The sequence below is a fragment of the Balaenoptera borealis genome, assembly GCF_965194805.1.
Source record: "Balaenoptera borealis genome assembly, chromosome: 16".
Taxonomy (NCBI): domain Eukaryota; kingdom Metazoa; phylum Chordata; class Mammalia; order Artiodactyla; family Balaenopteridae; genus Balaenoptera; species Balaenoptera borealis.
In genome coordinates this window covers 40803162-40830124 of record NC_138872.1, presented here as the reverse complement: position 1 = coordinate 40830124, position 26963 = coordinate 40803162, and the positions used below count along the sequence as shown (strand labels likewise).

The window sequence follows — 26963 nt, the reverse complement described above, 5'->3', positions numbered from 1 at the left end:
ATACAATAATTGAGATACAGTAATTTTTACTGATGATGTATTGTGAATTCCAGGGAATTTAGTGGTAGAGAATTGAAGGGGGAGGGAGATAGTGACAGAGAGAGTGGATGTATAGTTAACTTCTGAGGATTAGAACACGGGAGATTAGGGGGAACCTGATGAATAGGGACTTTTGGTGATGACTAAGATGAATAAGGGATAAAAGGCACAGAGAGATTATTCCTGCTGGGTTCAAGATTTTGGTGGTGAGGCTGAATGTTGAGGATTAGGGAGGGAAGGGTATCTGCTGTTGCCATGGATGCGCCTAGCTGGTCACCTCTTAATCCTTTTCTGGGGAGGGGCAAATTTACTGTGAACTCAGGGCTTCCCCTTGACCCCTACTGATGTGAGTTTACAGGTAAGGAAGCCTGTGTAACTAAAAAGTACACTGTCTTAATTCCAGGGCCCAGGGGCCCACTTCTGAACCCTGTCAGGAAAGGGTTGGCCTTATTCCACAGTGCTCTCTTTTATCCCTGGCTTTTAAAATACTTCAGTGTTCTAGAGTTTCACTGTGATATATGTAGGTAATTTTTTGCTTGGTAGCTTTATTTTTGCTTAGAATTAATTGGATACCCAGAATCCTGAAGATTAGTAACTTTCCATTCATTTTAAAATTCTGAGAACTTCTCAGCCATTTTCTCTTAAAATATTACCTTTTCCTCATCTTCTCTGTTTTCTCCTTCTGGGAATCCCATTTGATATATGTGGTACCTTCTCATTCTGTATCTAACTCATAGTTTCCATACCTTTGAATCTGTGCAGCATGCTGGGTAATTTCTTCAGTTCTGTGTTTCAGTTCATTAATCTTTTCTTTACCTCTGCTGTGTAACTTGGTTGACTTTATAATTTCAGTTATGTTTTTCATTTCTGGAACTTTTTTTTCTTCCCTAAATCTGTCTCATACCTTTGATAATCTTATCTTTTAATTTCTTTTGTTTTTTTAAATGTGCTGATTTTATATTCTGTATCTGATAATTCCAAAATCTATAGTCTTTATAGGTCTGACTTATTTGGTTTCAGCTTACTCTGGTTCATATTGAATTTTGATTGTGATCTAATTGTTCTTGGATCTTTCTTTACCTATGGGAATTCTCAGAGGCCTGAGTCAAAAAAATACTTCTTTTAGAGAGTACTTGCCAGGTACCTAAGGGCACTTCCAATCCTGGACCTATTGAAACCAAATTTTTGGATTAGGGTGTTTGGGGCCACACAAATAGTGTGAATTCTAGCCACAAACCCATGGATTTGTGGGCTTGTGGTTATAAATTCTCTGGGGGGAAAATGTGTTTTTACTTCCCTTCTTCTGCCCATGGCCAAAGCCCAAACAGGCATGTATCCCTTCTAAATTGTTGGAGGAGGAGCAGCATCTACTAAAGGATCCTGGCTTCATGGTGGTGGTCTCTGGGACCTGCCATCATGATCGGGCTCCAGACTTTGCCTCCTGCCTCCTGCCTCCTTGGCTAACAGCCCATTAAAACCCAAGATCCATGCTAGACCAGAGCAGATTAGTGCATGTCCCCAACGAAAACTCCCTACTTCTGAGCTAGTGTAACATTTCTGTTTGAGCTTTCTTATTTTGACTAATTCCAAAAAATTGCCTTCGGTTCCTTACGTCTTACCCATTCATTAAAGTTTTCATTTATTTTCTGCCTTGTCTATAAACATTATGTATAAAAAATAACAATAGAACAAGTAGTTCTTCAGTCTTCTTTGCCACAAATTAAAGAGCAGAATAGTTTCATCAGACTTGGCCAGAATTTTACTTTAGTATTAAGGACAGCTTGCTATTACGTACATTGTGATCACAAACTACTTGAAAGGCAAAGAAAACATACAAATAAAGTACCGACAAATACAGGAAACAATAGCTCCCTAATGAAGCCCAAATGTCTTGTATTTGAAGTCCACTTTTTAAGAACATTTGATTCTAAGAAGCAGGACAGCTTGGTTCACAGTAAGATGAATATACTTACAAATGGAAGACATCATTCTACAGGAGAGTCAAAGGAGATTCAGAAGAGGTTAGAGAATGATAAGCTCAAATTCAAGGCAAATACAAAACAGTTGCTACCCACTGAAACAGCTTTTAGACAAAGAACAACAGCAAAAAGCATTAACATTTCTTCATTTAGTATATACTTTGGGAGTGTCTTCTATGAATACCTCATTGACTGTTTTAGGAGAAAGAGAATTAAATGCTATATGAGAAGCCATTCCCAGTCTAAGTAGCTTACCTATACTACCCTTTTATCCTTATTATCTGTATTATAGCCGTCTGTGTTGTTTCCATATAGTAGATATAACAGTATTCTAACAATATTAAGTGCATACAAGGAGCATTTGTTGGCTCTGAATTTTGCTATTTACTATTATTCCCAAGGCTAGTTGTTATTTTACTTCTTAATTTCATGAATTGTTGCTCCCTGTCCGTAAGGTTGGGAACAAATTTGACTCATGTATCCTTTCAATTGCACTTCCATTCATTCAGCAGACATTTATTCAGCATGTGCTGTGTACTTGGCCCTCCACTAGCCATAGCGTTACCTTTGTGGGGGGAAAAAAAGCAAGCCGTGTCCTCTACTGTCATGGAGTTTGCAACCTAGTAAGGGTGATAACCATTAATAATAGTTAAAAAAAAATCACACAAATATAAAATTGCAACTGTGATAAATAGTGCAGAATAAAAGAATATGGTACTGTAAGAGTTTAGGAGAGAGGGATTTACAGAAGTTCGAATTATGAACCAAAGTCTAAATGTTCTAAACCAATGTTCTAAACAAATCTTGAACCAAGGTCGAAACACTTCAAATCTTCATCTTTCTCATTACAAAGATTGATAGTTTTGCTATCTGATATGCTTTAAGGATAAGTAAATGTCTCCTCCCCACACCATTGGAGAAAACTGACCAGTTTGAAAGGGTGCCTTTGATGTTAGTGTTCCCAGGGCATGGTTACACCCAGAGTGAATTCCAAGTTGGGAGTTCAGTTGGCGATGGTAGTTAGTTACATTTTAAAGGGTACTTTTGGGATTGAGTGTTAACATGGTCTCATTTAAACATACAACATACATAAATAAAGACTGAGCCGTAAGTGTTCGTAAGTATTCTCAATGGATCCTGAGTTCTCACATACATAAAAAAGCGCCAGTTTCAGCCTATATCAGAAATCTTAAAATATGTATTTTGTTTTTATAAACAAAACCAGCCATAGTACCTAGTTGAGTTATTTTAAGTTATTCGTGTCCTGCCCCTTGAAGACTTTTCAGAATTTCAAATGAGCAAGTTCAGAAGAAATGTATATTCTTATTTTAGTGGATTTTGAAAGGATATTTAAAAGAATCTTTGTGTGTATGCAGACTGCCAAAATAAGTCTGAATGAATTGCGCTTAAATTATTACTGTTATAATTGAGTCATCTGTGTTCATGGTTGGTTTTAAAAGAGTTTTTCACTCCTTATTTGTAGGGTTACTGATGTTATTTTTAACTAATTCGGCAGTCCTTGACTATATGCTTAAATTTTTAAAAAACAAATGTGCAAGACTAGACATTTATAATGAAGTTGTTTTTCAGTCACGTAGTGGCTGCTCTCAAATGAAGCTAAAAGTGTCTGAAGAATGTTCTTGTGCATATGCCAGGAAGCTTCTGGAATAGGCATATTTTTAAGAATTTAGAACATAAACAGCTGTGATCCGTGGCAGGAGATTTAAATGACCTCATGATGACAGCAAGAACAAAGCATTTTTAAGTTATCGTGGTGGTGTGTTAATTCATTGCAATGTGTTTGTCATTCTACTATTTTGGTGTAATAAGTGAGAGCCAGGCAAAAAATTACAGACTGTATTTAACTGAAGATACTATTTCTTTATTGTTGTAAACAAACTAAATACCAGAAAAATATTTCCCAAGAATGATATTTCATGAATTATTTACAGCTATAGGTCCTAAAAAAAAAAAACAAAAAAATGCATGAACCACTTTGGGATAAAGGACATTTATTTAGATCCTAAAGTTTTGATTCATTTTCTGTTGGAGAGACTATGTTCCAAACATGAAAGATCAAACGGTTGGCTTGAAATAAGAATTCCTCCTTCAAGACAGATCAATTAAGTGCTTATTAAGTACTTACTATGTGTCTGGCACTATGCTAAATATTATGCAATACAAAAGAAGGTGACTTCAGCTGCCTTTGTTCTAGTTGGAAGAAAAGGCATACTCAGTTGAAACTTCTAAACAAAAAAAGACATTATTATAATCAAGTACCAAACAAAAATAATACATAATTTATGTGATACAAATAATGAAATAGCCCTTCTCTTCAGAAATGACCTCTAATGCTTAAAGAACAAGAAAGGGAGAATTGTTTCCAATCACCTGTCCGGAAACAGATCTATATCACCTTTTGGTTCCCTCAGAAACAACCTATGGTATCTTGAACTAATGGTGACTGAGGTTTGACTCAGTATCTTTTTCCTACTGTAACTGAGCATGACCCTATGGGGCCTTCCCAAGACAGACCCCTCCCCCATGTCCTCTGCTTTAGCTCCTCTCTGAAGTACCCAGATAACAGTATATAATGCACATTTCCTGAGTTGTTTTACAGATGCTAAAACCCCCACCAAATGGAAGAAATTAACTATTTGATGACCATGAGCACATAGCCCCCAGACCTACTGGTGCCTAAGGATAGATAATGTTAATCCCTGTGACAGTACCCTGTTACCTCACCATCAACCAATCAGAGAATTGTACACGAGCTGATCACATACCCTGGGATGCCTCTTGCTCACCTTGCCTTTAAAAATGATTTGCTGAAACCCATTGGGGAGTTCGGGCTTTTTGAGCATTAGCTGCCCTGGACTCCTTGTTTGGCACCTGCAATAAACGCTGCACCTTCCTTCACAAAAAAATGAAGGAAGGGAAGGGAAGGGGAGGGGAGGAAAAAGGGAAGGAAAGAAATGACTTCTAATCATTGTCTAGGACAGTGGTTCTCAACTAGGGGTGATTTTGCTCCTTAGAGGACATTTGGCAATTCTGGAGAGATTTTTTTATTTTCATAACTGGGGGCTACTGGCAGCTAGTGTGGATAGGCCAGATATATTGCTTAACATCCTATAATGCACAGTCCTTCACAACAAAGAATTATCTGGTCCAAAATGACAGTTGTACTGAAATGAGAAACCCTGGTGTAGAACCTACAAATGTCAATGATAAGTTTTGAAATAGTGGGAGATGGACTCCCGTCTTCCCCTAGACCTCTGTTGCCCTGGTAATGCTGTTTGCCTGAGGCCATTTGGATCCTTACATAGAAATGAGTATTGAGGATCTATAAACTTTTGAACGTTGTATGCAAATTTTTCCAGTACAGTGTTTGAGAGAGAGATTCCATAGTTTTTTTTTTTAACATTTTATTATTATTATTTTTAAAAATATTTATTTATTTATTTGGCTGCACCAGGTCTTAGTTGTGGCATGCGGGATCTAGTTCCCTGACCAGGGATCAAACCCTGGCCGCCTGCATTGGGAGCGTGGAGTCTTAACCACTGGACCACCAGGGAAGTCCCAGAGATTCCATAGTTTTTATCAAATTCTAAAGGTATCCATGTTCCCCAAAAATGTCAAGACCCAGTCACATGTGGAGTAGTTCATAGAGATTGAGACACATTAAACCAATGTTCTAGTCACCTAAAAGAAACAGTAACACCTTTCTTAGCATCATGCCGAGATAGAAGTAGAGTTTAAGTTTCAAGGATTAAAATTAACCAGAGAATACATTTTGGCGGGGGGAAAAACACTCTAAATATATTACTTAATTTAGTATTTTGGAGTAATAAAATCTTAATGTATGAGGAAATTAGAATACCTTAAGGATTATTATTTAAACATCATATTTAATAACACAATACTGTGCATTTAGAATTTGAGACTGGACTGTGTGCTGGCCCACAGGCATAATATATAAATTGTTTTATTTTGCTGTTCGAACTCAACTTGTTTTGTCAGGATTTGCTCCTTTCTCCCAAATGAGGATCCAAGTTTACATTTCCTAAGGTGCTATGTATCTGTTGATTCAGTCAGAGATCTGGACATGTTTTATACAGTTCACATTTCTCCTGAAAACTGTTTAGTAAAGTGATTGTGTTTTTCTTATAAGAAACGTTTTTGAATTGAGAGTTGTGTTTCTGATTTGGCATCCCGTAAATCAGAGAGTATCCCATAAATCAGGCATACCAGCAGTATGTCATGAAAATAAATCTACATAACCTTGAGTATGCATATACCTTAATACTTTTCTAACTTACAGAAATTTAGAGATTAAGTCTTGGCTTAAGAGCCAAAGAGGGTCCTTAGAGATCATCTGTTCCAGCTGTTTCATGCTATTCTTTGGGGCTCAGGACCCAAAGCACCACTTTTAGTTGTTCTGTGTATTTGGACTTCTACCAAATATTTTCTTTTAGGAGAAAAAAGGTGTATGCGGGAGGAGGGAGTTGCATGCTTCTGATCCAGACCAACCTCATTTTGCAGATAAGGAACCTGAGGCCCAAAGCTTTAGATTTTATTCGTGGGCTATAAGTTTCTTTATTTTAGATCAAACCAGCATTTCAGATGTATCTGGTAATAGTATAGAGGACAGTTAGGAGTTAAAATTGTAGCTGTATAGCTTCCTAGTTGTGTGTTCTTAGGCAAGTTGCTGAACGTTCTCAGTCGCAGTATACTCATCAGGGGAAAGGGGAATTATTATATCCTTAGGATGGTTTTCACGTTCTTAGAATTTAGAATGTATCTGGAAAGATGATCTGGATTGACCTTGTCTCTAGATTCATTCCATTAATTTTTTAATGGATTTTTTGTCCTCTAAATGTTAAAACTCCCTCTCCCCAAACCCAACCATGACCTCCCCAAAACCCTACAAAGTAAAACAAACATCTGTATTATCAAAGGGGATAACACAGTGGTCACATTTCCTTTACTTTGACAGTAATGAGGTCTTCATGAACTGATAGATCAGCCTTGGGGCCTTTTCTTTCTTCTCACCCCACTCTAGTTATTTCATAAGCCACCTAGACACATGAATCAGGAACTGCAGAATATAATGAACAAGGACCTTGAGAGATAACTACAAGAGCGAATAACATCATTGAAAGAACTTAAACATACAAGGTGGAATCTGAACTTGATACTCCTTTTGATCTTAAAGATGTGGATTCACAGAGTGAGTTCTTGAGGAGAAATTACAGGAATTCTTTCTTCCTGGGGTATTTCAACAGGGATTGCCTTACTAATCAATTTTTGTTAGTCACTTGTAGTTTCCAGGGAATACAGTCTTTTACTTGGGCAAAGAAGCAAGTAGAAATAATTATGTTAAAGACCACTTACCTTTTGTTACCCAAGATTAATTAGTAGTCATATCCTGAGAAGATTTTGTTCCAGAATTTTTCTTAGTGTCTCAAACAATTCAGTTAAGTACAGAGAAATGAATTTTGAGCTTAAATAAAAGAGTTTTCTTTAGTGGCTTGACCATATATTTATTTGCTGAGTTGGTTTGTTTATTTCGGTTTGGTTAGGTTTATTGTCATTTGTTATTGGGAAATAGCTTTGATATAGATTGATACTACATTACTCTGTGACATTGTAGTGTTGCATTTTATCTTGTTACTCTAGTAAATATATGTAAATTACCTTTTTTGGTAAATTACATTTTTAAGTGAATGAAGCCATAACATTTTAAACTAACCTATCTGTGTTTTTTCTTAGGCCTTAAAGAAAGTGCAGAAGAGATGGTCAGAAACAAATTGGAAGGAAAGGATAAACTGACCCCATGGGAACAATTTTTAGAGAAGAAGAAAGAGAAAAAAAGACTGAAAAAGAAACAAAAGGTATCAGTGATAATCATGACCGAATAATTATTGAGCAACCACTAAGTATCAGAAGGTACCAGGTGCTTGGCATCCAGTATCTCATAATGTGACCACTCACTGCGGTGGGTGAAATGTTTTCTGCAAGGCTGCATAATGATACACGAAGCCTGTATCATTTAACCTAACTGCCTTGCTCTAATATTTTACATTTATTTGCTACCTAAATAAAATGCATAGTTTAGTTGATTTCTAGATGTAAGACAATTTGATTCTATTCTGTGTTTTTGAGGAAGAGAGGTACATACAGACATTTTTACTTGAGGATGTATACATAGAGAAATTTTCAACATGAATGAAATTTTTTCTTTGTATTTCCATTTCTCAAGCTACTTTTTTCACTTTTCAATATTATTTTATTGTATAGATCTTTTAACATCATATTGTCATTAGATCCCTTTATCAAGGATATTTTCTCTGTGCTAATATGTTGTCTGTGAAAAATCTGATTTGACTCCTATCATTCAGGGATAACATCTTTCCAGAGTTAGAGTCCTTAGTAATAGCAGAGACCACTTAGGGTTTTTGCCAATAAGAATACTCTATCTTGTCAATGAAATGCAGCATTCTAGCACTGCATTTATTGTCTTAAGATGGTATCACTAATCACAGAATTTCACAACTTTTAGGAATCTTAAATGATTAGTTTTAGTCCAACCCTACCGTTTTATAGTTGTAGAAAATTAAGTGATTTGTCTGAGGATACACAGCTTGTTAATGGCCAATCTGAGACCAGAATCCAGATCTCTTGCTCCAGTGCTCTTGCTACTGTATTGTTTCTCTCTGTATGGTGTAAGCTTGTGCTTTTGGTACAAGAGCTGCAATATTGAAAGAGAGCTACAAAATTGAATGATGCAATTGAGTGATTTTTGAACTCCTGTTATACTCAGTGTTTCTGGAAATGGATAGTAAAATGAGGAAATGAGGTAAGAGCCCTGCCCCCATTGATATGCTGCCTCTCTCAGGCGGTAAAATATCTTTTAAATGGAATAATTCCACAAGTTATTAAACCATCAGTTTATTGGAAGACTTACAAATGGGTCTTTATGGGGTCAATAAAGTAGTCACTCTTTTCTGAGATCTTTAGCAGCTATTGTCTTTGATTTTCATCTGGTGCTTTGAGGTTATCTTCTGCTTTAACGCTTTCCCTTCATTGGGCTTAGACTGGACTCATTTTATCAATAATATTAAAAATACATTGGTTGAGTGCCCAGTTTGTTCTAGACTCAGCTCTATACTGGACTTGGTGATTCCAGCAGATCTCTTCCATCTCCCCAGGTTCTTCACATATAGAAGAGTTTCAAGAATTCAAGTTAAAAATACTTTTTCCCCTTTTCCTCTTCGTGACTTCAATTTGATATTGAGAAATTATTACTAAAGAAATGAATACATGTTTATACGCCATAGTTGATGTACTGTAATTTAGATCTAAAAAACAGTTTTAAAAAATGTGAATAAATATGTGGTTAGCTATATAAGTATTTCATAATCTTTGTTAGAAACATCATATTACTGATGGATCGGTTGTAATAGTTTGGTGAAAAAATTCTTAGAAGCCCTTGTTCTTAAAAGGATAGTAATATCAAAATGAATATTCTTTAGAGCTTGGTGGGTCTTCTTCAGCATGTAGGATGATGTTTAGCAATGTGCATTCTAAATGTTTTTGTTGAAACGATTCATGTTTTAGATTCCTGGGGATAAACTCAATCTGGTTAGTCTGATCTCAGTTTGCATATGTTCTATGTATTTTATAGACTTGATTTTTAAAATTTAAATATACTAATTTAGTAAACTGTTCAGATTTGATTAGGGAAAATGTAACCAACAGATGTGCTTAAAAATAGCACAAAAGTTTTCATGAGTGGATTATAGATAAAACAAGGTAATTGTTGAAATTGGGTGATGAGAACAGGAAGTTCATTATCATTTTCTTTAAATAACCGCAGATGAATTGCTTTAATAAGATAACCCACAATGCAGTACTTCAAGCTATTGATAATCACTGCCATTGCTCAGTTTTGTGAGAGATGAGGCAGGCCACCTCTCTTCACTGATCACCCATCTAAAAGTATTCTTCTCCTTGAATGTCTGTATTTTATTTTTGCCTCTTCTGGTACTTCCTATCTTGAATTACTATTACTATTACTATATATATATCTGTTTATGTGTCTATAACTTCTTTTAATAGATTGTAAAATTTTTAAAGACAAAAACCATGTATCTGATAACTTTCATTTCTCTCAAAAGCCCTACATAGTTCCTGCATTTATTAAGTATTCCATAAGTATTTGTTGGACAAACAAAAGAGTTACTCAGGAGTTATTTTATAAACTGATCCATTTAAAAAACTACTTTAATTTTAGATTGAACTGCTTGATTTAAAAGAAGTACGGTTTTTCTTCACGCTTATGTATTTTGGTCCTTATAATAAACTGTATGTATTTTTATATTCAACTTTAAGGCCCTTGCTGAAGAGGCCAGTGAAGATGAAGTTCCCTCTGATGTTGATATGAATGACCCATACTTTGCCGAAGAAGCTAAAAAAATAGGTAAGCCAGCCCATATTTGTAGTTTTCACTTGGAATCTAAAGTCCGCCTGTGTGTGCCTATTCACACATACTCTTTTTCCTTCTAATAAACACTTTGTTTCACTAAAAAAATAAAATTCCTAGAATTTGTATAGCTCCCTAGTGGCTTATAAGCAAGTTTGTCCCGTGGGATGTAACCATTGATAGGATTAGGAGGGGTCAGCATGCCCCCTGTACATACAAGAAATACTTTCATTATAGGAAGCTTTGGGTAATATGATTCATTTAACAGTTTACTGGAGATGCCTTTCTGGGAAATATCCTTATAGACAGATTGACTATAAAAGGATGAGGAAAAAAAAGGAAGTTATATTTTTGAGTGCTTTCACTGCTTTTCTATAACACATCCATTCTACATCTCTCTTTGCACAGGCTATGAAGAATTGAAAGCATGGAATAAATTTGTTTATATATTTGTGGATATGTGTATAATTTTTTTTAATTTTTACACGATTTACATGTGTGAAACGGTTTCATACATAGTATGAAAGCTTTTCGGCTCAAATAGACAAAAGCATCTATGTTTAATTTTATCCCTTTTTCATTTATTCTGCTTCATTATTAGCTTCATTGTAGCTGAAAGCCAGCTTCCTCCCCTTTTTCCTTGAATCCCTAAACTATCAGGTATCTGATTTCCTATATCCAGGGAGCTTTGTTTCCATTGCGCATGCACCAGTCATTCTTTCCTGAATGCTTTCATTCTTACCTTTTTGGTATGTATAAATGTGTGTGTGTATAAACGTATGTGGTAAGGTTCAGGCCATACTTGGACAAGTCAGTGCAGGACCACTGTAAGCATTTTCCATTTGTTCTCATGCATTTTGCCTTCCCCTGCTCTGCATACCACACACATGAACCCCGGAGGCTTGGTCCTGGAGCACCTCCAAGCTGGCATTGTAAAGAGAAAGGTTTTATGAAGTTTCCCTGCTTCTTGTCCCTTGTGACTAGTGGGCCAGAATAGTTCTCAACAGGAAAGTCAAAATTGCTCAAAATTATTTCCTGGTTGTTATAGCCTTTATCACTGACATTCTATTGGTGAAAAGGAGATCAAGATGAATAAAGTCTATTATAGGATGTGAGAGTCTTAGGAATTGGAAAGGGAAATGGAAACTTAGCATATTCTGCTTTTTATCATACCTGAGCAGTCATTTCTAGAAGATGATGGATTTTAGCCTTATCCTCCAATTTCAGGAAACCAAGTTTATAACAGAGAAATGCGAAGCATTATAGTTTCCTTGTTCTCATTCCAAAGTGCTTCATTTGGCATGTGAAATCTGGTCAAACTGCAGAACTCGGGGTGGGATTCAAAGAGTAAGTTAAATAGCTTGGTGGCTTGGGTAGCTTGTTTCTTGTAATCAGCACATTTAAATTGTGAATAGTTTTCCCTAAAGTTAGTATCAGAAGTTCCAAGGGAAAATGCAGATAATGTTTGCTTGCTTTCGATATACTTTTGATTTCAGCATACTTCCTAGGAATAATTATTTATATCTGGGCTTAAGCTGTTTTCTTTTAAGGAAAAAGAAATACAAAAGAGTGAATTTTTTTTTTTTTAGATAAAGTTAGGACTAAAAAATGGTATCTCGACATGTTTATCCATTCTATCAATAAATATTTTTGAGTGCCTACCAGGTGCCGAGCGCTCTGCTAGGCTAGAGATACAGCACTAATAATGCAAGCTAAGTTACATCCTTTAAGTAGGTTATAGTTTTAGGGAAGACATGCTAAACAGGTAAACAAATACGAATATTATGAGAATATGATCAGTGTTTTAAAGGAACTAATAAATAGGGTAATATAGAGCATATAACTGGGAGGACGAAGGAGAGTAGCTTTCTTTATATAGGGTGGGCAAAGCAAGCTTCTCTGAGATGGTGACGTTTGAGCTGAGACCTGCAGAATGAGAAGGAGTTGGGCAGAGAGAGCTGGGGGAAGAGCGTTGCAAATGAGTGGAAAATGGGTAGAACAGCTATGAGGTGAGAAAGAACTGGTGTCAGAGAAATTGAAAGACACCAGTGTGGCTGGAGCATGGTCAGAGGGGCAGTTTGGTATAAGGCCAGGCTGGGACACAGGATTGACCCTGCAGGGCCTTGTGTCACGGCGACAAATTTGGATTTTACTCTACTGACAGTGGGAAGCCGGTGAAGGGTCTTAAAGCAAGGATGTGACGTGTTGTGGTATGCATTGTAACATACTACTCTGGGTCCTGCAAAGGGAACAGATTGGAGAAAGGCATTGGTGAGAGCTGAGAGACCAGGCTTTTGTAGAGGTCTAGAGGTGATGGTTGGTCTAGACAGCACGACAGTAATGGAATTGGAAGGAGAAAAGTAAGTGGGATTCTAGATATATTTTGGAGGTAGACTTGCCAATTTTTTTATTTGGATAAGGAAGGCATTTAGCATAACTCCTAGATTCTGACTTAGGAATCGGTAGCCTCTAAATAGTATTTCAAACCATGGAACGAGGGGTAGAAAGTATTGGTAAGAGAGGAAGGTACAGGTTTGGGCTCTGAGGTCAGGAGCCTGCGTAAGGTACTCTGTCCTCCTGGAGAAGGTACTACCTGGAAGGTAGGGGGAAAGTTTATGAAACAGAAGGAACGGCCATGAAATAGGAGGAAAAGCATTAGTGTTTGGAAGTGTGTATAGGTCAGCTCCACGGTTGAGCAGGACAGAGACATTTTAAGCCAGGACACCTTTGCCCTAGGCAATCCCAGAGCTAAACTTACACACTCTTCAAAATGTGGAGAAATTGAGTTCACTTACTGATGCCAGACCTGGTGTTTGGCTCGGGTTAGGAGCCAATATGAGTACTAGAAATCTTTTCTAATTTTTCCTTTTATTTTTTACCCCCTACACTGTAAATTTGCTATAATTTTTCTATTTTTTTTAAACTGCAAACTCAATATTAGATGAGAGTTTTGAAAATGTACTTCTAGAATGAGTTAAAAGTTATTTTTTCTTGTAGAAATGAAGTATTGGAAAAATTTGCTTAATGCTATCTAATTACATAAACTGTTGGAAAGATTTTGTTTTTGAAGAAGTAGGAGTGAAATAAAGTACATCACATGTTAAATATACCCTATTAGAATGTATCCTTTGTCTTGACAACTTTAGATATTTGATAAACCACCATGAAAATCTAATAATAAGGCACACATATTTGATTCATTCAGCCAGTATGCTGGGTGCTTACAGTATACTGCTCATATGTAGTTTTACAGTTTACAAATGCTCTTATATGCATTCTGTCCTCTAATCCAAACTTTAGCCCACTTTATAGAGGAGTGAACTGAAAACGTGGTTGGATTGCACAAGGGCCAGTTGTAGATGGTAGAACCTGAATCCTAATGGCTCCCTTTTACTTTTTGTAACTCTACAAGTGCGTTGTAAAGACCAAAGCCAGAGCCAGGATCCATATGTATAAGAGCTGGACACAAGGACTTGCTGGCTTTCCAAGCAAAGCCAGGGCCAGGATCCATATGTATAAGAGCTGGACACAGGGACTTGCTGGCTTTCCAAGCAAAGCCAGAATGCCTTGGTCCAGAGGAAGATTAACAGACTGTATTATCTGATGATGGACAAGTGATCTTGGGTGCAGGAACTTGCTGCTAAAGAGTAAATTGCTAGGGGGCTTACCACTCCTGTCTGGTCAGTACAGAGAGCAGTCTGCCCTCCAGTGAATTCTCTTAACTGCTCTCTCACAAGAAGTGCTCAACTGAACACTCTGGAAGAACTTTTTTATGGGAACAATTCTCTGACATTACAAGTAATGGAAAATGGAATTTCTTTTACAGATATTCCTTTTACAGATCAATTGTTCGCAACACATCTTTTTTCCATGGATGTATTCTGTTACATTTTTTTGCTTAAAGGGAGAGTGGCCTCGGTAAGGCTTGATTAGATTTTTTTTTTTTAACTATAAAACCCTAACACCCGATTTCAAGTCTCTGTTAATATTCAGCTTATTAGAATCATCTGTATGTCCTTTTTGCCACAGTCCCAGGAGATGTGGACTCTTACTTGCCAAAAGATTCACTGAAAAATAAAGATAACATTTCAGAACAGGGACTTTCATTTCCCTAGTACTGTTCACTAAATTAGGTCTGAAAGCTTTCCAAAGGGAAAATGCTTTTTTTAAAAAATAAATATATGCCCACCTAATATGATCTTGTTAACAGTGCAGAAAGAGTCTCTACACATTATTTATCTTCTGACTAAACAGTTCAATGTAGCACACAGTAAATTCTTCATGAGCAAAGAAATTTTCATCACACTAAAATTGGATATCATTTTTAGCCCCAACCATCTTGGAGATTTTTTTCCTCTCTTGCTGCAGTCTTCCTTTCAAGTTTATTTTTATGGCTTTTCACCAGGTTGTTATAAAATCCGGAACAGTTCATTGTGGGCTCTTTGAAATTATTTCCCACAGCTGTATGTGAAGATCTTTATCTCCTTTATGTATTAATCATATACAGCCTGATTTTTTTCCCCTGCCACAGAATGATCTTCTGCATGTCACTTGTCCATTCACTTCAAAAGGAGCTCTTGCCTTAAGAGAGCAGAGGTAAACTTAGGGTGTGGGAGTCAGACCCTAAGAAAGTGGAACCTTGATGATATTTATATGTGTAAATACGTGCACATACTTTGCAACAGAGAAAAGGTTATAATCTTAAAGCAGATACATCATTCCCTGAAAAACATTTGAGATAGGAGCACTATCTCACTTAGGGGAAGGGCTACGTACAATGGTATTTCTTCTTAAAAGTGCAGACAGACACCTTGGTAGCAGTGAGGGGTGAACGAGGCCACACTTATGTGCAGGTGTGTTCTCTCAGCTGGGCAGGGCTGCCTTAGTGCAGCAGGGCTAGTGCACGTGGAGCAGCTTCTAAAGCTTCTCTCTACTTCCTGTTATCCCCCATTAGCTGCGGTTGTTCAACCATCATTATATGTTCTGAATTTTGTTCTGAACTCACCTTGAGACAAATTGCTTAACCTCTCTGTGTTTCAGTTTCCTCACCCACAGGGTGAAGATTGTAATAAATAACAGAATCTACCTCATAGCATTGTTGTGAGGACTAAAACAGTTCCTATATAAAAGGGAATAAAACAGCAGTACTTTCTGGTGCCTAGTAAGTGCTGTAGAAGCATTAATTGTTGTTAATACTTTAGAGACCATTGGTTTCTCTGCATTTGGAAGGACAGAACTCAACTTATCCAAATAAGACAGTGTCCAGCAGCCCAGAGAAGGTTGAGATTGTGTAATAACATTCTAGAGTAACAGAACATGTCTTTGTGGGTTCTGAACCTTCTTACTCTTCAGAGTAGTTCTTCATACTTTGACACCAATTCTCCCTGAACCCCTCCCAACAGACACAAAAAAAGGAAGAAAAATCAAAGCATCTGCGTGATCACCAAGGAACCCAAGATATCTTATATATGTGTAGTCAGACTATTATAACAGTGATAGCAAGCAGTTGATAGCACCATGTGCCAGACATTAACTAAACTCTTAACATTTTTTAGTGTATTTAGTCCTCACAATAACCCTAGGAGGTAGGTGCAAGTATTATAATCCCCACTTTACAGATAAGGACACAAGCACAAACTGCTACAGCTAGAATGTAGTTGAGCCAGAATTTAAACCCAGGCCAGCTGCTCCCGAGTCAAGTCCCCTTAACTGCCGTGTGTTACTGCCTCTTGTTCAGGACGAAAGCATCTCCTCATCTAACACCTTGTGGTCTCCAGAAGTCCCTGAGTCCCTGAAAATATAGTCAGTTTTCTAATCAGGAGCCAGTTTTACCATGAGTAATTTTGTTTAATAATAATAGAACTAGAAAGTTAAACAAAGATCAAATTTGTCTTTAGAGAAAGAGAAAGGGTTTTGTTACACTTTTACTTACAGGTAGTTATTGTCAAATTGTCATTATAGAGGTGAATTTTTCATTTTGCTGATGAGTTTTAAGAGTTTATATATTAAAATTACCTGTGTTTTGTTTTTTTTCCCCTTGTGATTTCTCCTATTATTCTTATGCTAAGAAAACATTCCTTCTATTTAAGATCAGGTAGCTGTTCCCCTGTATTTTCTCATAGGGTTTTTTTTCCTAATGTTTAACTCTTTAATACATCTGCATTTTATTTTCCTGTACATTATGCGATGCATCTATAGCTCAAATTTTTTTTTGCAGAATAAAACAAATTGCCTAGCACCAGTTATTGAATAATCCTTTCTTTTTCCAGTGATGTATGATGCTACATTTTATTACATACTAAGCCAACTGTTCTGTTTTTCTCATTATGTAGTACAGTGTTTTTGTTTTCACTTTGTAGTACAGTTTAGCACACTGTATTACATGTATATCAAATCTATCTTGTTAATCTTTGTAAAGATTTCCTTGAATAGAATTTTATTAAATGTATATATTTTGTCATGAGTGGATGTTGAATTTTATCAAGTATGTATTCTATATCTGTTGAAATTATCTTATGATTTTTCTTTTTTAGCTGATGTATATATAATTATACATTACTCAGAAGAAATTCCTTCTTTGTAATATTCACTCATCCCATCCAGACTATTATTCCATTCATACCCATAGTCATCTCAGCAATATTTTTTTTACTTTCTTTAGTTTCTATATATTTATTGATAGATACCTTGCATTTTTGTTATAAACAAAATTTTTAAAATAAAGAAAATAGTATAAACAGATTGTTGCTGTGATAGTCTTATAATTTTTAACCTTCCTATGTTGGTTTGTTGTGCCAGGTATAAAAGAAAAGAAGAAATCAACAAAATCTGCAAAAGATGGCACATCTCCAGAGAAACAAGCTGAACTAGAAAGACAAAAGGTAAAACATGGTCATGGTTACATGCTTAGTGGATAATTGATATGTACAGTTCAAGTGAAGTTATCCATATGTTTCCAGTATCCCTAATAAAAAAAAAATAACTGATTTTAGTTATGAATTTATAAATAAGAATTTCAACAGCATAGGTTTTAAATGTCATCTTTTTACCAAATTTCTCCAACTAGTATCCAACTAGCACAAAGTTAAAATTTACCTCAAACCCAAGGCATGTCCCTTTGTGATTAAGAGGAAAATATCTTATTATTAAAAACCCTTACTATAACTGAGACCAAAAACAAATAGTACTATTAAAACCTTAAAATAATAATGCCATAATTTTTAATTCAATCTGATCTGTGATACAGGGTTTGCTTTATGGCTTGTTCAATGCTCATTTCTCTCTTTTTATTATTGAAAATAACATAAATTTAGTGTACAAAATTAGTCTTTCTTGGAAGTGTAGTGAACTTTATGCTTCAGTGCCTCCTAAAGATCCATGGCACAGAGTAATATGTATTTTTGCTGAGACAGGAATTGGAGTCAACAATGTTCACAAGACTGATGTTCATAGCACTGTCTAGGAGGGAGCCTGACTGGTCACCTAAACTCTGCATCTTAACGCATGTTTTACTGCATATGCAGTAATGTTCACAGAGTTAAGGAGCAAAAGAAAACCTTTCTTTTGTAGAAAATGGCTCTAAAAAGAAAGCCAACTGCAGGTACCAGTGGTGGAAGGGAGACATAATTAAAGCAGTCTAAAGCGGTAATGGAGGAAGATTCACAGGAATCTCACAGCACACTCTGTATTTTCTCTAGTGTACATGGTTGTTTACTTGATACTTGAAGGTTTGCATTTAATCCCATGGTCAGTAGAAAATACCTATTTAGTGGAAACAAGCATTATATTAGATTACAGAAGCAAATATTAAGATCCTGCCTTCATAGAAATGTGTCAACATTGAAAAAGTAAAGGCCAAAAAAAAGCAAAAGAAAAAAGGAATTCCTTGTTCCTAAAGCATGTTTGGAAAGTCTAGTTTGTATCACAAAATACTACATGTTTGCTAGATTTAGTGTCTGCTTAAAAAGAACAAACTGAAAATGAGAAATTTTTATTTGGGGGACTTGAGGACTCTTATTTTTACAGCCTACTAACCAGTTACCCTAGGTGAAATATGGTCTGGTTTTTAGATAAAGCTTCCTGCTGTCAGTGATGTTGCTTCTAAAAATTATACCCATTACTGTACGGAGATCTCTGGGTTTCGTTTTGAGTTCTGGTAATCCACAATCAGTTTACAGATGACAGGTGTTATCCCAGAGCATTGGTGGCTCGGTTCTCCTTTCCTGGGGGGATGTCTGTGCCATATACTCCTGTTTGGGGAAAGAAAAGCACTGTTGTATATTTGTACTCTTTTTTTTCTCTCCACAGGCTGAAATGGCTTTGCTCGTGATGGATGAGGAGGAAGAGAGCAAGAAACACTTCAATTATAACAAGATTGTGCAGCACCAGAATCTGAGCAAAAAGAAGAAAAAACAGCTTATGAAGAAGAAGGAATTATTGGAGGATGACTTTGAGGTAACCAGGGACAAAAGTCATTATCCTCTTAAAGCTGGTGTTAAATCTAAAGTCAGCTCTGGAGATAAAAATTGAGCATCTTAGGAAGGGCCCATAGTGGAGCCAAAGCTACCATCTTTCAGTCCAACACAGCCAGTTCATCCCTGGGGTGTTTCTTTGGTTGAGCACCAGGTGATGTAGTTGGCTTCTATTTTGGTAGCCATGTTTGCACCAAAATATGTAGCTTTTAGTGTTAGAATCACATGCACTGTGATGCTCACACTGGGAAAGTTCTGCATCATTAAGCCTGACTGAGAAATAGCAGGTTCACATCACATCGCGTCACACTGTGTGTGCAAGGGCCAGTGCAGTAGGCCATGCTTTTTTAATTGCTATGTTTCTTGTTTCCATCGCTCCCTCTTTTCCCTCTTTTTGCTAAGTACATATTTCTAGTGGCCACACAGTCCCCATGCATGAGTTTGAACCCTGTACAGAAAACCTACAACAGCTGTCAGGAACTATTTGATGACTTCCATCCATTAGCATGGAAGAATAGACCCAGAAGAAAATGGGAGAGGTTTTGAAGTTGTTTAGAGAATTGAGAGGGGCGTACAGATAACTTCTAAGTAGCGTGGAGAGGGACTTTGAAACCACTATGTAGCTCCAGTTTCTGTTAAGTCAGCTCCATGTGTGGTGCTGTTCCACTGAACTTTTTGGTGAATTGATTTTCTTATGAAAAGTTAAAAACAAAGAATGATTTGTAGTCAGATCTTCTATTATGAGAACTATCTCCACACACTAATCATCATGCATAAAAACATTTTTCATGAGTGTTGTGGTGGTGGTGGTGGTATCACGTCTGTTGTCCTTACTATAACTAAGTAACTCTACAGTCCATCTCCGGGTGGACTCATTTTTCCCATGGGAATGATGGGTGGCAGTGAGTCATGCTCCCTTTCTGGCTGGTCACCCCTGTGCCTGGCGATACTTGAAGACCTGGCTGGAGTTAAGGGTACACTCTTAACATGTAGGACCACAGTGTTTTTGTAGAAAGATAAAGGATAAATTCGGGGCTTGTATCTGACCGGATCTTGGTCTCAGGGGTGCCATCTTTCCCATTTTGATCTTTAAATCTTTTGCTGTATGAATCACCCTCAGAAGCTGCTCACTTTAGCACGAAGGTTGAAAAAAAGTTTAATGTACTCAGAATGCAATGACTGCATAAAACTCCAGCAGGAGATACCATCGCTGGCTTAATTATCCCAGCCAGAAAGAGGTTTCACACTGTAAGCGTGGAGGAGCCTGCCTACTCCAGTGGTCACTCCTCCCCTCCTCCAGACGCTCAGTCTAAGTGGCTGGTGTCGTTCCAGGCCATTGTATGCATAGACTACGATAGTTCCCTTTCAAGGATATTGTCATTGTGTGATTAAAAACAGTGTGCCCTGCACATTGTGGTTCAGGAATAAACCCTAAAACTCCATTGAAGATCTGTGGGAAAACAGTTTTCTAATGAATCAATGCAAAATGCCCACGTTTGTATTTTATATAATCAACTCACTTACTTTCGAAATTTGGTCCCATTTCTGGGCCTTTTGGTTTACTAATTTTATTTATTTATGTTTTCCTTTTGGATTTGCAGGTCAATGTTAAGGATGCACGGTTTCAGGCAATGTATACTTCCCACTTGTTCAATTTGGATCCTTCAGATCCTAATTTCAAGAAAACAAAAGCTATGGAAAAAATCCTTGAGGAGAAAGCACGTCAGAGAGAACAAAAAGAACAAGAACTTACTCAGGCAATAAAGAAAAAAGAGAGTGAAATTCAGAAGGAATCACACAAGAGATCCATTGATCCTGCCTTGTCAATGTTGATTAAATCTGTAAAAAACAAAACAGAGCAGTTTCAAGCAAGAAAAAAGCAAAAAGTCAAATAGGTGTATGTTGTTTCTTTTTGGATTGAGAATGTATAAAGTATACAGAAGTGGTGGAAGGAATACTTATTGGGAACAGTGCTATACCTTTCAAGAATATGAATAAAAACTGACCGTTGTAAAATTTATTTTCCGTATATAACAGTTAAACCTAATTGTGTATGATTGATAGATATGTACTGTGTATTTCCACAGCTTAATCATAATTAATCCAGATTATAGGATGTATAAAATTTTTATATTTATTACTCTGTTAGCTTTTTTTAAAGACTGTTTACAATTCTATGTAAAAAATAGAGGAGTGCCCAAGTCTTAAGTCTGAATAAGAGTTAGGAACAACTTGAAAATATGTATATGCAATACATTAATTTATCTGGAAGCAGGAGGCAGATTTAGATACTTGTTTAAATAATTTATATTTCTAGCCATAATGAAGAGAAGCCAATAACTTTCTTTGTTGTTTGGTCATGTTTATTATAGTTTGTTTATTAATTTGAAAATAAAAATTTTTATTATTTTGTATAGCACTGAATTTTTTCATTTTATTCACCTCCAGTAAACTACCCTCTGGAAAAATATCTGAAAAACTGACTAACTCTTTAAGAGGACAACTCCATGGAAAGGCAGTTCCAGGTTTGCATTGTTCATAATTATATTTGAAATGTTCGTGAGCTCTGCAATGATTTTTATGTTTGTAGTAACAGAAAATTCTTCTGTCTGCCCTTCAGAGTTTTGGAATGCTTAGAAGGATGGGTATACTGCTATAGAGTTTAAAGAATCTTAATTCTTTTTAAAATTAAATTAAAACACACCTTCAAAGCCTTAATACTCCTGGATTTCATCTGGTCTAGGTTTTGTAAACTATTAACTGACCACTTAGAAGAATTAGTTGTGCTGTATAAATAAATGAAAATAAAAACCAAAATAGTCATTTGGAATGAATGATAAATATGGTAGCTTCTGAAAGGCAGTAGGAGTTTGGCCAGGTTTGTGGTTAATAGTAAACTTGACATTATTGGTACAAAAATTCAAGCCTGCCAACGTAGTATGTTTTCAAGAATAAAAGGATGTAAGACTCAGAATGGTATCAAGATAATAAGGGCATATAAACAGTCTCTGAAAGGGGAAGGAAAAAAGAGGATATCTAAAATTGCTCATAATAACAGAAAAATGCAGAGTATTGTGCGGGGAATGGTGTTCTTATCATAAAGTGCTAATAACATTGTTAGGTAATTCAGCCAAATAAAGCAGTATTTATGTACTCATCACTAGAAGATCATGAATCTTAATACATTTTTGAATATAGTCTATAATTGTACAATTATTCAGATTTCATTTTTATGCAAGGAAAAAGACTTTAAACTTTAATCACAGTGTGGGGATTACTCAGTTTGATTTTAAGATTCCTGTGAAACTTACTCTTTTGGTTTTTTAATTGGTTTGGTTTGGTTTGGATTTTTGTTTTGGAGCCCTTTGTTGTTAAGTCACTGTATTTAATTGTAAATCTCATTTTACTAGTCAGGCACATGATTGATTATAACAAATAAATTGAGCATATAAGCTTTGCACAGCCCTGGCTCCTTTTCTCAAAGAATTGATATTTTTTAAGTAGGAAAAAAAATGAGAATTGCATTATCAGGTACTGCATTAAATAAACATAATACACCAAGAATGTTAGGTTCTCAATAAATATAATAATTGCTGGTAGTAAAACTCAGGATAAAAAAATGGCCACTGTCATAATTCAACAATGTGAGGGTAGTTTGGGTGACTCTTAAGGTCACATTTATTTGGATTGTTTGTTGTTGTTGGTATTCTTGATACCAAAACCGGATGAAGACAGTACAAGTAAAGAAAACCTACAGACTGGTATTTATTGTTAATATATAGAAATGAGATTGCTTCTGGAGAATTAATGTCTCACAAACTTAGGCATAAAAAACCTCAACAAAATATTAACAAATTGAATCTGACAATGTATAGAAAGAATTATACACCATGGCCAAGGGGGTTTAATTCCAGGTATGCAAAACTGGTTCATTCACAATCAACCAACGTAATCCACTGTATTAACAGGCTAAAGAAGAAAAAGTATATGATCATATCAATTGATGAGAAAAAGTATTTGACAAAATCTAACATCCATTCATGATAAAAACAACTTTGGAATAGAGGGAAACTACTTAACTTGATAAAGAGCATGACAAAAACCCTACAATTAGCATACTTAGACCGAATGTTTGCCTAAGATTGAGAACAAGGCAAGGCTGTCTTTTAATCGTGTCTTATTTTCTGTATTCTGATCCTCTGACCACTGGGTGGGTCCTTGCTGTTCCTACAGAGACTGCCTCTCCCAGGGCTGGCCAGTTCCCAGAGTTAGTAAATAACTTGCACACAAGCGTGCCTTTCGAATGCAAAGCAACAAATCCAGAGCCCGTACCTTCAGCCACCTCCTTTATTGGGCTTTCACACAGTGGGCCACTATCCTCGTGCCCTACCCTAGAGCCCACTGAAATTCAAGCCAGCCAATCCTAAACCTTCTTACCCTGCCTCACCCATCCCTTCCCAAAGAAGCCACAATAAAGCCCCTTGCCCACATTTTCCCCTGTTCTCTGCCTCCTCACCAACCCCAGTGTTTCCCTGTGTGACTCCCTTCCGTGGCATGCTAGGTAATGTGAGTATAAAAACTTCTTCCATCACAACAGTTATTTCCGTGTCTTCGTATCTTACCATATCTGATTAATACAAATCCCAGTTACCCTTAAAACAATGTCCACGCTCACTACTCTGGAAGGTCTAACCACTGCAATAAAGCAATAAAAATTAAAAGCGTACAGATTGAAAAGGAAGAAATAAAACTGACGGGGCTTTCCTGGTGGCGCAGTGTTTAAGAATCCGCCTGCCAATGCATGGGACACGGGTTCCATCCTTGGCCCGGGAAGATCCCACATGTCTCAGAGCCACTAAGCCCGTGCGCCACAACTACTGAGACTGCGTGCCACAACTACTGAAGCCCGTGCACCTAGAGCCCCTGCTCCGCAACAAAAGAAGCCACTGCAATAAGAAGCCCATGCACCACAATGAAAAGTAGCCCTTGCTCACCGCAACTAGAGAAAGCCCACGCACAGCAACGAAGAACCAACGCAGCCAAAAATAAAAAATAAGTAAATAAATTTATAAAAAAAGAAAAAAAACTGACCCTATTTGCTGATGACATGATTGTCTACATAGAAAATCCCGAGGAATCTACAAAAACAAAACCAAAAAAATCCTCAAACTAAATAAGGGAGTTCAGCAAGATCACAGGATACAATGTCAGCACATAAAAATCAATCACATCTCTATATACTAACTATGAACATGTGGAAACTGAAATTAAAAACAATTGTTCCAAAGAAAATAATATACTCAGGTAAAAACTTACCAAAACATGTACAGAGCTTGTATGCTGAAAATTACAAGATGCTGATGAAAGATGCTCTTTTTTTTTTTTTTTTTTTAAACATCTTTATTGAAGTATAATTGCCTTACAATGGTGTGTTAGCTTCTGCTTTATAACAAAGTTAATCAATTATACATATACAATATGTTCCCATATCTCTTCCCTCTTGCATCTCCCTCCCTCCCACCCTCCCCATCCCACCCCTCTAGGTGGTCACAAAGCACCGAGCTGATCTCCCTGTGCTATGCGGCAGCTTCCCACTAGCTATCTATTTTACATTTGGTACTGTATATATGTCCATGACACTCTCTCACCCTGTCACATCTCACCCCACCCCCTCCCCATATCCTCAAGTCCATTCTCTAGTAGGTCTGTGTCTTTATTCCCGTCTTGCCACTAGGTTCTTCATGGCTTTTTTTTCCCTTAGAGTCCGTATATATGTGTTAGCACACTGTATTTGTTTTTCTCTTTCTGACTTACTTCACTCTGTATGACAGACTCTAACTCCATCCACCTCATTACAAATACCTCCATTTGATTTCTTTTTATGGCTGAGTAATATTCCATTGTATATATGTGCCACATCTTCTTTATCCATTCATCTGTCGATGGACATTTAGGTTGCTTCCGTGTCCTGGCTATTGTAAATAGAGCTGCAATGAACATTTTGGTACATGACTCTTTTTGAACTATGGTTTTCTCAGGGTATATGCCCAGTAGTGGGATTGCTGGATCGTATGGTAGTTCTATTTGTAGTTTTTTAAGGAACCTCCATACTGTTCTCCATAGTGGCTGTATCAATTTACATTCCCACCAACAGTGCAAGAGAGTTCCCTTTCCTCCACAGCCTCTCCAGCATTTATTGTTTCTAGATTTTTTGATGATGGCCATTCTGACCGGTGTGAGATGATATCTCATTGTAGTTTTGATTTGCATTTCTCTAATGATTAATGATGTTGAGCATTCTTTCATGTGTCTGTAGGCCATCTGTATATCTTCTTTGGAGAAATGTCTATTTAGGTCTTCTGCCCATTTTTGGATTGGGTTGTTCGTTTTTTTGTTATTGAGCTGCATGAGCTGCTTGTAAATCTTGGAGATTAATCCTTTGTCAGTTGCTTCATTTGCAAATATTTTCTCCCATTCTGATGGTTGTCTTTTGGTCTTGTTTATGGTTTCCTTTGCTGTGCAAAAGCTTTTAAGTTTCATTAGGTCCCATTTGTTTATTTGTGTTCTTATTTCCATTTCTCTGGGAGCTGGGTCAAAAAGAATCTTGCTGTGATGTATGTCATAGAGTGTTCTGCCTATGTTTTCCTCTAAGAGTTTGATAGTGTCTGGTCTTACACTTAGGTCTTTAATCCATTTTGAGTTTATTTTTGTGCATGGTGTCAGGGAGTGTTCTAATTTCATACTTTTACATGTATCTGTCCAATTTTCCCAGCACCACTTATTGAAGAGGCTGTCTTTTCTCCACTGTATATGCTTGCCTCCTTTATCAAAGATAAGGTGACCATATGTGCGTGGGTTTATCTCTGGGCTTTCTATCCTGTTCCATTGATCAATATTTCTGTTTTTGTGCCAGTACCAAACTGTCTTGATTACTGTAGCTTTGTAATATAGTCTGAAGTCAGGGAGCCTGATTCCCCCAGCTTCATTTTTCGTTCTCAATATTGCGTTGGCTATTCGGGGTCTTTTGTGTTTCCATACAAATTGTGAAATTTTTTGTTCTAGTTCTGTGAAAAATGCCAGTGGTAGTTTGATAGGGATTGCATTGAATCTGTAGATTGCTTTGGGTAGTAGAGTCATTTTCACAATGTTGATTCTTCCAATCCAGGAACATGATATATCTTTCCATCTATTTGTATCATCTTTAATTTCTTTCATCAGTGTCTTATAATTTTCTGCATACAGGTCTTTTGTCTCCTTAGGTAGGTTTATTCCTAGATATTTTATTCTTTTTGTTGCAATGGTAAACGGGAGTGTTTTCTTAATTTCACTTTCAGATTTTTCGTCATTAGTGTATAGAAATGCAAGAGATTTCTGTGCATTAATTTTGTATCCTGCTACTTTACCAAATTCATTGATTAGCTCTAGGAGTTTTCTGGTAGCATCTTTAGGATTCTCTATGTATAGTATCATGTCATCTGCAAACAGTGACAGCTTTACTTCTTCTTTTCCAATTTGGATTCCTTTTATTTCTTTGTCTTCTCTGATTGCTGTGGCTAACACTTCCAAAACTATGTTGAATAATAGTGGTGAGAGTGGGCAACCTTGTCTTGTTCCTGATCTTAGTGGAAATGGTTTCAGTTTTTCACCATTGAGGACAATGTTGGCTGTGGGTTTGTCATATATGGCCTTTATTATGTTGAGGAAAGTTCCCTCTATGCCTACTTTCTGCAGGGCTTTTATCATAAATGGGTGTTGAATTTTGTCGAAAGCTTTCTCTGCATCTATTGAGATGATCATATGGTTTTTCTCCTTCAATTTGTTAATATGGTGTATCACATTGATTGATTTGCGTATGTTGAAGAATCCTTGCATTCCTGGGATAAACCCCACTTGATCATGGTGTATGATCCTTTTAATGTGCTGTTGGATTCTGTTTGCTAGTATTTTGTTGAGGATTTTTGCATCTATGTTCATCAGTGATATTGGCCT

The 26963-nt window shown here is 36.6% G+C and overlaps 1 protein-coding gene across 4 annotated transcripts in view; it reads left to right on the top strand.

The window, feature by feature from the left end:
* ESF1 (ESF1 nucleolar pre-rRNA processing protein homolog) overlaps positions 1–26963 on the top strand; it is an 82225-nt gene that overhangs the window by 44566 nt on the left and 10696 nt on the right. For 2 of the 4 annotated variants that reach the window (XM_082359023.1, XM_082359021.1), the window contains exons 10-14: positions 7791–7912; positions 10413–10500; positions 17302–17384; positions 18811–18957; positions 20576–21390. In XM_082359023.1, the coding sequence (XP_082215149.1) occupies positions 7791–7912; positions 10413–10500; positions 17302–17384; positions 18811–18957; positions 20576–20869 (734 nt within the window). In that variant the 3' untranslated portion in view covers positions 20870–21390. Of the gene's footprint in view, positions 1–7790; positions 7913–10412; positions 10501–17301; positions 17385–18810; positions 18958–20575; positions 21391–21422; positions 22431–26963 lie in introns of those variants that run through there. The other 2 variants (XR_014235374.1, XM_082359022.1) reach the window with 2 other exon arrangements.